The sequence below is a fragment of the Myotis nattereri genome (genome assembly GCF_964212035.1).
Source record: "Myotis nattereri genome assembly, chromosome: 16".
Taxonomy (NCBI): Eukaryota; Metazoa; Chordata; class Mammalia; order Chiroptera; family Vespertilionidae; genus Myotis; species Myotis nattereri.
In genome coordinates this window covers 48,212,949-48,226,399 of record NC_138091.1, presented here as the reverse complement: position 1 = coordinate 48,226,399, position 13,451 = coordinate 48,212,949, and the positions used below count along the sequence as shown (strand labels likewise).

General features: G+C 38.9%; 1 protein-coding gene across 1 annotated transcript in view; it reads left to right on the top strand.

Annotated features, from left to right (window-relative positions):
* Positions 1 to 1,929: 1,929 nt before the first annotated feature.
* Positions 1,930 to 13,451, top strand: part of IKZF3 (IKAROS family zinc finger 3) — a gene marked incomplete at its 5' end in the record, with an annotated part of 78,477 nt that continues 66,955 nt past the window's right edge. Inside the window, 3 exon segments of the mRNA XM_081109813.1 lie at positions 1,930 to 1,979; positions 1,981 to 2,205; positions 2,207 to 2,241. Of these exon segments, the coding sequence (XP_080965939.1) occupies positions 1,930 to 1,979; positions 1,981 to 2,205; positions 2,207 to 2,241 (310 nt within the window).

Below are 13,451 nucleotides of genomic sequence, written 5' to 3'. Positions count from 1 at the left end.
TGACCCTAGCTGGTAGGCACTTTGAAAAATGTCTCTCTTGGAATTTGCCTGATGTTTTCCTCACTAGTAGTCTGGGGTTGTGAGTTTTTGGTGTGGAAGACTACAGAGGTAAAATGCCGTTCTCACATCATATCAAGTGAACATTCTGTCAACAGGCCTTACACTGTTAATGTTACCTTGATAACCTGCTGGAGTAGTGTTTATCAGGTTTCTCTACTATAAAGTTACTATACTTTTTTGGAAGGAAGTCACCATGTGAAGCCCACACTTAAGGTGTGTAGAGTAGCTACATAAATTATTTTACCCGCTTACTTTTTACCTATCCTCCTAGGTATCACTCTCTGGAGTCCAAAATACACAATTTTGAATTATTTAGAGAGTAGTAACACGTTCCAATGTTAACTATAAAGAACATTGCCATGGAAGATATAAGTTTTTTATAACTTTTTAATATTCATCCTTACACCATCCCTGTGAAATTTTACAGTTCCTCTTCTGTTACTTTGATGTGCTATTTTTTGCTTTTAGAAACTAACAAACAACAAATTTCCCCTTTCAATACTAAAATTAGACCTGGTGTTTAGAGTATTTCTCTGAAATTGATATTATCCTGTAGAACTCCAACCCATACAAGCTATAGAGATGCCTGGCCTTAAAACAAAGCCTATCTAATGCATTCACTCTTTCAAAAAAAAAAATCACACACACATACATAGATATGTATATATGTTGACCTTCTGTACCAAGGCATATTTAAAATAAACTAAAATTCATAAAATTGCAAGCGTACTTTAACTTGTAAGAGTGGGTTTCTTCCAATATGGTCTGCTGATGCACAAACTCCCAATCTTAAGTCTCAGATATATTTATATACACTAATAATATAAATTTATACCAAAGGTGATAGTGATCTTTTTGAGAATCATTCACATATTGTCCAATTCAGTACACTGGGTATCTTTTAAGGCTCACCTAAACATGTCCTTTTTTTTTTTTTTTTTTAAATATATTTTTATTGATTTTTTACAGAGAGGGAGAGAGATAGAGAGTTAGAAACATCGATGAGAGAGAAACATCGATCAGCTGCCTCCTGCACATCTCCTACTGGGGATATGCCCGCAACCCAGGTACATGCCCTTGACCGGAATCGAACCTGGGACCCTTCAGTCCGCAGGCCGACGCTCTATCCACTGAGCCAAACCGGTTCTGGCAAAACATGTCCTTTAGACTTAAGTGTGAAGAAAAGCTCTGCTTTTGAAAAACTATTATGTGGTCACTTCCCCTTTCCTCTCCCTATAGTCAAATGTGTGCTTTACTTCTATAAAGTGGGAAGGATGTTGGGAAAAGATGCTTAAAGTACATCTTTGTGTACTAACATCTTTGAGTTAATTTTACTGTCTTATCCCCTGACCCTTAACTCCACTTTTTAAAAACTTACTTTTCTGATACATTATATATGTATTTTTGTAAGCTGTCTGGGGTCCTATTTGAAAGAAGGCAGGGTAGTAAAAAAATTCACAGACATAGTGTGTGTAGTGTTTTGTGAGTGGTGGCAGATAAACTAAGCAGTTCCCAGAAAGGAAAACCCAAGTGAGAGAATTGCTTCCAAAAATGAAAAAGTTGATAAAAATGTCCAAATCCTATTGAACTGTCTTAGAAATTTCTGCAAATTTGGACCAAGAACTTTTATCATGTGAAATGAAAAACTGAGGAAGAAAAACATAATACTTCAAATGAAGTTCTCATTGTTATTCATGGCTATGATCTCGGAATCTAGACCCAAAGTTCCAGATTTTGCTCAATTTAAGACAAACCTCTTTTACCTTAACCTTGCAAGAAAGCCGTCCGGACTCCCCCGCCCTTCACCCAATGTGATAATACTCTCTCATCCATATCCTTCTAAAATGGACATTTTGAGACAAGTTGCTGATGCGCCATTTCCATCCTATAGGGGTTCTCCAGTTTGACATTCAAAGGGGATGGAGGCGCGGAGCCTCCTGCGCTCCTGCGTGAGCGTCTTTTAAAGCCGCCGCCAGCCAGCGCCGCTGTAACCCCGCGCACCAGCAGGTCGCGGGCTCCGGTCCTTTTCGGTCTGCGCCGACTCGGCAGCGGATCCTGGGGACTCCCCGAGCCAGGAATCTCCCGCCAGCTGCGAGCTGCGTCCTGGCGACGGCAGGAGCACGTGGAGTGGCCGGGTAGCCAGAGCTGCTGCTCCAGCCCAGCCAGGCGGCGAGATGGAAGGTGAGCCTCCAGCCTGCTTCTTTTGTAAAGGGTCTTTGAAAACTCGGCCAGGGCACGCAGCAGAGAGAGTTCCTTCTGAATCTCGGTTTTGCTTCTGTTTGTTTCTTTTGTCAAAAGTAAACATGAGGCATTTCAGAGGGAAAAGCGCGTCGGTTCTCATGCATCTCTCATTTGCTTCCCTTCTTGCCAACTTTGGAAAGTGGTAGCTTGTCCGAAATGTTGTTTTTTTAGGGGGTGTCAAACATGAGGGGTCAGCTCTTAAGTCTACAGAGGAAGAGTGCTTACGGGCGACCCTGAAATGGCAGCAAACATGGCTTGGAATAAATAATCCCTTTGGATGTTTCTTTTTTCACCTATGGCCTCAGTGTCCATTGGATTTAGGCTAATCTGAGTGGCATGTTTAGAAAGAAAGGTGACTTTTTTCTTGTAAGAATAAATGCTGTCATATAGGAAAGGTAAATTTTAAAGTGGTTGGCACCTGCTGGTCCCTTGGAACTCGATCTTCCAATGATCCTTTTTTTACCCATAGCAAAAATCAGGCGCACATTGAGTTTCATTTGAATTAATTTTGAAAGCCATAAAATTATCTTTGCTTCTCCAAAAAATTTCAACATGTATTTCTTTGGGATAACCAAAATTTCATACTAGTATAAACATTGCAATAGTCTTTTCAACAAGTGTTACTAAAATCTTGAAAATGGCAGATATATCTCAAGTTGGGAGAGGTGGTCCTACTTAGAAAATCAGAATTTATGAGAAATGTATTCGTTCAATTAATAAATGAGAGAATGACACCTAATTGAAATGTTAATTTTATAAATATCATGAATAGCATGGATTTTTCTTCATAAAAATCAAAGGATCTCTTATTGCCAATGAACCTTCATCTTAGGTCTAGAGCATATGAAGTTATTAAAGTTAGATTAATTTGGGATATGAAAATAAGTATGATGAAGCTTTTATTTCACAATATAACTGAGTGCAATGGTGTGGTCCTAAATCCTCAGTTTGTACATGGGTATGCTAACAATTTTTTTAAACTACCTTGGCCCATATACACATTTTTTTTTTTCCTCTAAGTAGAATGCCAAATAAGTCAATGAACAGTATGTATTTAGTGTGTTCATAGAAACTTTAAAATGGCCATTATTGAATAATGTTCAAGTGTTTTCTCTTATGAAAAATTCTTTATGCTTTAAAATGTTTTAATTAGGGTTTTTAAAATAACTCTTAAAAATTGGCACTTTGAATATTTTAAAAATGGTTTATGAAGTGTAATTTTTAACATGTAAAAGTTCTGGCCAAGGACAGGAAAAAATTAAATTACTGTATACTATGAAAAAATACTTTTAAGAACTCTCATTCTTTTATTATAAATGAATTGCTGAATTTGTTTTTATGAAATTATAAATCAGGACGCGAACACTATTTTTTTCTAGTCTTAGCCATTTCACTTCTCAAGAATAATGTACAGAATAGTGTAAATTCATGGAAATTAGAGTGTTTCTCTGTAAATGTTACTACTACCACGTTCATTTAATGTGAAGTAAAGAAATTATTAACTAAATAGCATAAATTAGGATATTAATGCCGGTAAGCCTGGATGAAGACTCTCTGGATAAGGAAGGAATGAAAACTTGTATAGAATTCAGAATGTACTATATATGGAAAGAGATACAATGTAGAATATAGATCAGTGATCAGTTGTGAGTTTAGATGACTAAATTCATAAGGCCATGGAGATGGATAGTATATAGTAAGCTTAATGCCAAAATTTCAACACTTTATCAAAACATAAAAATTTAAAAATGGTTAAAGATGTGACTTAAGCTATTCTAACATCAAGTCCTTGAGGACAGAGTAATATATAGTAAAATATCTTGTTCATTGATAGCCACCCAAGCCATGACTAATATGGCTCATGTGTGTGATATTTAAAGTATATTTATATTATTTTGATATTTTGCTCTCAATCTAGCATAGAGATTTGATCTATATTGTATACTTCTCATTTTTTGACAATGTAAGAAAGTTGAGTACTTTATGGAATGCCTTTCTTTTTGCCCAATTTGTTGGCCAAATTGATATGCTAGAGTTTACTGTGAAGCTATATAGTTAGACATTTCTTTAGCATACAAAATCTTTTTAAATTCATTCATATTTTTATTCAATAGACATTTATTGAGACTTTATGTGTGCAAATATCAGATAAAATATGCCTTTGAAATAGAAATCTTCTCATATAAAAATAGTAAATGTACATAATAAGTCAGAAGCTATAAATTTTTTCTCACAATCTGTGATCCTAAATATTTTCTTTTTGTTTGTTTTTCAAAGTACATATTTTACTTATATAGAATAGTGAAAGGTGAGCACGAATAATGGTTTGTAATCCAGTTTATATAGCATTATGTGCTGCTTATTTGTTCTGATAATACTACATATTTTCTATCCAAAGACTATTTATGTTGCTAAATTTTGTTATTTGTACTATAATCATTAATTCCATCTATCTGGTATGGTTGAGAAATGAGGTGGTTCATAAATATGAATTTCACAAGTATTGGCATGTTTCTCATTTAATATAAAGTCTTTCTATTTAAACAATATTGGATAGAGATTTTTCTAAGTGTATTTGTTTTACAGCCCTCTGCTTTATAAACAGGTACACAAGAGATAACTTTATTTTGGTGACCCTGGGTCACTATTTTGACCATCAGGTAACATATTGTTCTATAGTATATTCTCATAGGGGTTTTGAACTGTGCAGAACTGAATGCCCCTACACTAAATATTCCCTGGTTATTGTGCACTTTTTGTTTTCTTCTTGATGAGAAGACAAAGAAGATGTCTTTTCTTCTACTTCTTACTACATTGTTTTTGTGGAAGCCATCTTACATTTCAAGGTCCCTTTCCATGCTCTGGATGGTTGAGATTTACAGAGATATATCCTTCGAATGGTGGAGTGTAATAGCCCTCCATTATGAGCTGATGAAAGATCAAAGAAACAAAAGCCACAGAAAGGTTATGGGGTCCTAGTAGGACATAATTTTAGAAAATTTCCTATAATCCAATGAAATAGACTCTTTCACACTTCTTCTATGTCTGCTAAAATTTTCACCCCATTCGTTACCTGATTGTGCCTGTCTGCTCATCTTTCAAGACTCAGGCATAATCTCCTTCTGATGACCTTCCCTGTTACCTTCTGATACTTATTCTACCCAGTTCCTCACCTCCCTTAGCTAGGCTAGAGACCTTTCCTTTCTGTGCATACTTTTGCCAATTGTACTGAAATTACTTATTGATTTAAGTGTTTATTTCCCCCTAGTCTTTAAGCTTCTTATTTTTCTACGTTCAGTGCCAGAAATAGTTCCTGGTTCGTAAAAGACCCTCAGAGTTTGTTGCATTCAGTTAAGAAACTAGTGCTGAGGAGTAATTTTCATTATGTTTATTATGATGCCTTTTATTTTATTAGTTTTTGTGAGTAGGGGATTGGTATTAGCAATTCTTTGGTAGAACTCAGAAAATTCTTAAAGTACTCAATTAAATGGTATAATAGAAGAAGGAAGCTTAGAAAACAAAAAATTTGGGGTTTTGTGTGTGTTTTTTGGCTAGCCTATCACTTAAAGCCAGATCTTATCTATTAACTTTATATCAGCAGATTTTAGGATCACATATTAGTCCATTGAAATACAGATCAGATATAAGCAGAAATTTGTTTTCTCAATCGGCAAGATATAGATGATTAAAATTAGCATAAAAATTTTCAGTGATACCTTTTAAATGTCTTATTATAAATTTGTCATTAATATATATATGTATGCTAGTATATACTTATACTTATTTGGGACTAAAATATCATTGGTAGATATTTTATTGGCCAGCCACTGTTAATTGGCTCCTAACTCAAGCTATAGTTCTTAGATCATGTATGAGAACCGAGTGATTAACACAGAAACCTGCATGCAGTAAGTGCTCAATAAATCTTTTTTTGTGCTAAGATTCATTAATTATTGTGAAAAGAGAACCTAAATATCACAAGGACATATAGTGCACTCTGCTACCTGGCCTTTTAAAAATAAATTTCTCCACTAATAAAAGCCTAGGTGGTCCTCATACCCTCACGCATGACATTGTCACAAGATGACCACCACAAAGATGGCCGCCACAAACATGGCCATCACAAGATGGCCACCATAATATGGCCGCATGCACAGTGGAGGGGGTCCCAGCGGCCGCTCCACGCGGTGAGGCCTGGGGGTCCTGGGCTCCGCGTGGCACAGGAGGCCGGTGCCAGTGTCTCCACCACCTCGTGCACAGGAGGCGGGTCCTAGTGGAGGAGGCAGTCACAGCAGGGGCGGGCAATTGTGGGCAATCAGGCTGGCAGGAGAGGGCAGTTGTGGGTGATCGGGCCAGCAGGGGAGCAGTTAGGCGTCAATCAGGCTGACAGGGGAGCAGTTAGGGGGCGATCAGACTGGCAGGCAGAAGCGGTTAGGGTTAATCAGGCAGGCAGGCAGGCAAGTGGTTAGGAGCCAGCAGTCCTGGATTGCGAGAGGGATGTCCGACTGCCGGGCCTACACCGGCAGTCGGACATCCCCCGAGGGGTTCCAGATTAGAGAGGGTGCAGGCTGGGCTGAGGGACACCCCCCCCCCATGCATGAATTTCATGCACTGGGCTTCTAGTGTTTATAATAATTAAAAATCATAAGGGTGACCCTAGAACCTTTTAAATCACTACAAAAAGGTGAAATAATATAAAAGTAATTATAGTATATTTCTAGTATATGTAAATATGATCTATGTATAACTATTACTATAATGTAATATCTCAAAATACTGTAATCCCCAGTGATTATGAATGATAAATTTTTCAGTCTTAATTGAAACTTGCTTTTTGCATCCAGTTTTTAGAGTCCAAAGTTGTGTACAGTAAATCAAAATAATATGGAGTTATACCATATATTAGATACTAGAGGCCTGGTGCACAAAATTTGTGCACTTGCCGGGGGGGAGGGGGTCACTCAGCCTGGCCTGCGCCCTCTCACAGTCCGGGAGCCCTCAGTTGGACATCCTTAGCGCTGCTGCGGAGGTGGAAGAGGCTCCTGCCACCACCACTGCACTCGCCAGCCTGTGAGCCTGGCTTCTGGCTGAGCAGTGCTCCCCCTGTGGAAGTGTACTGACCACTAGGGTGCAGCTCCTGCATTGAGCATCTGCCCCCTCATGGTCAGTGCGTATCATAGCAACCAGTCATTCCACTGTTTGGTCGATTTGCATATTAGCCTTTTAATATATAGGATGTGTCCCATTTAAGAGAGATAAAAACGTTGTGTTTACTAATGGATATGAAACAGAATAAAAGCATTTATTGAACAATATTCTTTTTAATATATTTTTGTATTGATTTCAGAGAGATAGGGAGAGGGAGAGATAGAAACATCAACAATGAGAGAGAATCATTGATCAGCTGCCTCCTGCATGCCCCCTACTGGGGATCAAGCTCGCAACATGGGCATGTGCCCTTGACTGGAATCAAACCCGGGACCCTTCGGTCTGAAGGCCAACGCTCTACCCACTGAGCCAAACCAGCTAGGGCTAGAACAATATTCTTTACTCATTATCAGTAATTCAAAATCAGCTCACCTCCTAACATTTTATATCAATGAAATTGGCAACACGTACACATATCACAAATTATACTTATTGGGGGGGAGGGGACATATGTAATACTTCAACAATAAAGATTTATTTTAAAATGTTATAATTGAGTGTTTTTAAAAATGAAAACATCAGGTTATTCGTTTATAAAGAAAACTTTTATAGGAGAAATAGTAAACATTTCAATGGCATCATAATACAAAACTATATTTTTTATTCTTAACTTAATTATCTAAAGATTGTTTAGGTAGATTACTTACATATTTTGGACATTAATACACTTGTAACCCCTTCTAGACTGTCACATTCCAAAATGTTGGGATTTTTTTTATCACGGCCCAGTCCCCAGCACATAGTAGGAGTAGAGTCATATTTATTGAATGAATTAATGAATGTGTTGCCTGTATGTTTGGTCATTTGACCATTGGTTTGGCTTTTATGGTAAAGAGAGTAAGGTAAATAGTGACATTGAGAGGTTTGGTAGAAGAGTTTGAAATATTGGCTAAATCCAATAGGATGAATACTACCATCTTTCTAATCCAATATTGGCTCTGCTCTGGGAAAAATAATATAGTTCCTTCTAACTTTTGGATTTGCTACATTCTCTTTTTTTTCTCTTTAAAAAAAATGATTTCAGAGAGGAAGGGAGAGGGAGAGAGAGATTGAGACATCAATGATGACAGAGAATCATTGATTGGCTGCCTCCTGCATGCCCTCTACTGGAGATAGAGGCTGCAACCCGGGGATGTGCCCCTGACCGGAATCAAACCTGGGACTCTTTAGTCCGCAGGCCGATGCTCTATCCACTGAGCCAAACCGGCTAGGGCTGCTGCATTCTTTATTTCAGTGAAGCGCTGCAATTTCCAAAGTGTTTTTTCCTGTGCATATTTGTTCATGTAAAATTATTTAAGTAAGAGTATCAGTAACTTTCCTATTCCCTGTACAAAGGCTTAAGCTGTACCACTCAGGATTTGAGAAATAGCCCAGCCGGCGTGGCTCTGTGGTGGAGTGTTAACCTATGAACCAGGAGGTCACAGTTCAATTCTTGGTTAGGGCACATGCATGGGTTGTGGGCTCGGTCCCCAGTGTGGGACGTGCAGGAGGCAGCCGATCAGTGATTCTCTCTCATCATTTATGTTTCTATGTCTCCCTCTCCCTTCCTCTTTAAAATCAATAACAAACATATATTTTAAAAAATCTTATGTGGGACAGATTCAAGTGTGATATTCCACTTGAGATGGGAAAAGAGGGCAAGAGACTATTGCTAGGCCTACCTAAGCTATTGGCCCTTTCCTTCCCCAGCCACAGATCAACACCTGTGGCAGCCCTCTGGAACCCTGGAGTCCCATTGAACACATTTTGAAAATTACTGATTCAGATGGCTGCATGTTTTTTTTTATCTTGGTAACCCTGTATCTAAACTTGCCTCTTTCGATCCAGTTTGAGGATTGCTGCCAAAATGATCTTCCTAAAATCTCAAGTTACTCCCCTACTCAAAAACCATTTTAAGTATTTCTTTTAAAAATATTTTTATTGATTTCAGAGAGGATGGGAGATGGGGAGAGAGATAGAAACATCAGTGATGAGAGAATCACTGATTGGCTGCCTCCTGCACACCCCACACCAGGGATCAAGCCCACAACCCGGGCATGTGCCCTGACCGGGAATCGAACCATGACCTCCTGGTTCATAGGTTGATGCTCAACCACTGGCCTGCTGGACCATTTTAAGTACTTCTTAGTTGGGCATTTCAGCTAACCCACAATGTAGCTTCAATATTCCTTGCCAATGGTATCCTTTGTCCCCTCATGCTATTCTGGGCTGCTTAGTTTTTCCTTACTTTGTCTAACTCCCCATTTTTCTAATGCTGTTCAAACTCAACAATCCAAAAATGAACTCATGGTCTCTCCAACCCAAACTAATTTCTGACTTTTTAGCACTGTTAATATGATCACCATTGTGCCAGTTGAAATCCTCACTCATCCATTATGGTTTATCCCAAATGCCATGTCTTATAGGAAGTTGTCCTTCATTCTAAGTTGGAATCTCTCTCTTTTCTGATACTTGGTAACATTTTATGTATGTCTAATGACTGCTAGAACCGAACTCCATTTTATATATAAAGATGAAGTATTTTTGCATGGTTTTAATATAATCCAAATTGTCTAAGAATGCAACTACTATACAAATTAAGAGATGATTCTTTAGTTCAGAGCCAAGACTTTGGCCCTTATTGATACAACCTGCATTCTCCTGCATTTTTAGCTCTTGCATTCATGGTGATTCTACAAATATATCTGACTACTTTATTATTATGTCTTCTAGAGTAATTATTCTGGTACATTTGCATATTGAAATACAAGTTATCTCATCATCAGTTTCACTATTATATTACAGTTAGGGCTTTATTTTAAAAACAACTTGTATGGGAGGATAGGTTATGTTTATTTCATGATGGTAAAAGAGGTATCCTATATAATAAAACCCTAATATGCAAATTGACCGAACAGTGGAACGACCAGTCGTTATGTCGCACACTGACCACCAGGGCAGCGATGCTCAATGCAGGAGCTGCCCCCTGGTGGTCAGTGCGCTCCCACAGGGGGAGTCGGGCTCACAGTTGGTGAGCTCAGCGGCAGTGGCGGAAGCCTTTCCCACCTCCACTGCAGGCAGGCAATAAGGAGCAAGGGGTCCCGGACTCTGAGAGCCCGGACTGTGAGAGGGATGTCTGACTGCCAGCTTAGGCCTGATCCCTGCGGGGAGCAGGCCTAGCCGGCAGGTGGACATCCCCTGAGGGGTCCTGGACTGTGAGAAGGCACAGGCCAGGCTGAGGGACACTCCCCACCCCCAATGCATGATTTTCATGCACCGGGCCTCTAGTTATAAAATACTTTTGCTAAACAGGGGACACTTGGTAAGATTGAGAACCTCTCTACGTTTGCTATACTGCAAGAGACCAGCTACAGCCTAAATAAGATAATGTGTACGAAAATCACCTTGCATTTATACTAGCCACAAAATTAGGGTCCAGCATATATATAAGTATTTCAGTTTGGTTCACAAATTATGTACAAGAATCCTTTCTTGCTAATCTAAGTGTGGTCTCTAGACCAGCAGCAGGCAACATCTGGGAATTATTACAAATGTAGACTCCTAGGCCAGACTTGTTGATTCAGAGTCTGCATTTTAACAAGGTTCCTAAGGAATTCTTATGCACATTATAGCCTGAGAAATATTAACCACCATTTGAAAAGTATCCATGAAATTTATCATCACTCTTACAGCGGGTTATGGATTAGCAGTGGAACATCTTTATATATATATTTAGACTGCGTTTTTATTGTTTAAATGCTGACTTTAAAAGATAGTTGAACAACAAAAGCTTTATAACATTTAATTTTGATGTTGTATACATTTATAACAATATAAATTGTCTTCATTTTTTTATTCAAAAATATTTATTGAATGCTTGTTATGTGCCATGTATGCAAAATATTGGCAATACTTTGGTAAAGAAAACAGACAATGCTTTTGCCCTCATGGAATTTAGAGTCAGGTAAGAAAAACAGGCTCCCAAACAAGTAAATAGCAAAAGAAATAATTAAAACTATGCTATGTATTATGAAGGAAATAAAAAGAGTGCTAATGTGGAGAATAGTAGTGGGGGCAGGGTTGGTGAACCTCTCCTCTAAATAAGAGGTCGAGCTAGATAGAAATATGGTTATCCTTAGCACATAAATGATTTTTTTTTAAATATATTTTATTGATTTTTTACAGAGAGGAAGGGAGAGAGATAGAGAGTTAGAAACATCGATGAGAGAGAAACATCGATCAGCCGCCTCCTGCACATCTCCAACTGGGGATATGCCTGCAACCCAGGTACATGCCCTCGACCGGAATCGAACCTGGAGCCCCTCAGTCCGCAGGCCGACGCTCTATCCACTGAGCCAAACCGGTTTCGGCCACATAAATGATTTTTAACGCCACGGTAATGAATTGTATCACCTAAAGAGAGCACGTAGTGAGAAGAGGACTCAGAATTGAGGCTTGAGAAACATCTTACTTAGGTAGTCATGTGGAGGAGGCTGGAGACAGCAAAAGAGAAAGAGCAGCAGGCAAGGCAGGAGGAAAATCAGCAGAGTGTGGTGTAACGGAATTCATGAAAGGAGTGTTCCAAGAAGGAGTGGGTGGTCAGCTTTGTTGAATGTTGCTGAAAAATCAAGTAAGGTGAGGACAAAAAGTGTGAGTTAATTTTGCTGACATAAAACCTGCTATTGACCTTAACAAAACTTTTTTGTGGAGTAGTGGGAACGGAAACCAAATTGAAGTGGTTAGAGCGGGAATGGGAATAGACTCGCAGTGGTTCTCAACCTTCTGGCCCTCTAAATACAGTTCCTCATGTGGTGACCCAACCATACAATTATTTTCGTTGCTACTTCATAACTGTAATGTTGCTACTGTTATGAATTGTAATGTAAATATCTGATATGCAGGATGGTCTTAGGCAACCCCTGTGAAAGGGTCATTTGACCGCCAAAGTGGTTGCGACCCACAGGTTGAGAACCGCTGGAATAGAGGCAGCAGAAAAACACTGATCAGACCATTTTTTTCCAGAAGTTTAGCTAAAAGGTGAGAAGCAGATAAATAAGTGGGGCTGATGCTGGAGACAAATGTGAATCAAAAAAATTTGTTTGTTTGTTTTCCAAAGATGAATGGCAAACAACCTGTATCCTAAGTTTATTGGGGGGAAAAAAAAAAAAGACAAAAAAAAAATCACATGACAGAACATTTTGAAATCTCAATTCTCAGGGAAGTTTGAGGAATTAGCTATCACTGAAACTATCTTCATATTTAATTGTCACATGATATGTAAATAAGTTTCCTAACCATGAAAAATTTTAAGATATATGGTGTCTTCCCCTCCCCCCCCCCCCCAGGTGCTCGCGGGAGAAAGGGCACCGGAAGTGCGCTTTCTTCTAAACCCCCCCACCTCCACCAAGGGGGACCCGAACCTGGCGCACGGGAAGTGTGCACTGGGAAGTCCCGCCCCTCCCGGAAACCCGGCCCTCCCAGGGAGACCTCTTAGCACCCCGCAGCCAGCCTATGGTGTCTTTTCAGTGGATGGTTAGTGTAGATATAATCTATAAAGACTATTAGAAGAATCATTAAAACCCTTGAAATTCAAACTTTTTGCCAAAGTTGGAACATACTGCTTTAATTGCACTTGTAAGGTTTGGATTTTAGATATGTGAGAATGTTTGAGTGATCAACAGATTTTTAAAAAATACATATTTTGGCCCTAACTGTTTGGCTCAGTAGATAAGAGTGTCGACCTGCGGACTGAAGGGTCCCAGGTTCGATTCCGGTCAAAGGCATTTACCTTGGTTGCGGGCACATCTCCAGTAGGGAGTGTGCAGGAGGCAGTTGATTGATGTTTCTCTCACATCGATGTTTCTAACTCTCTATCCCTCTGCCTTCCTCTCTGTAAAAAATCACATACATATATATATATATATATATATACACACACATATATATATATATATATATTTATT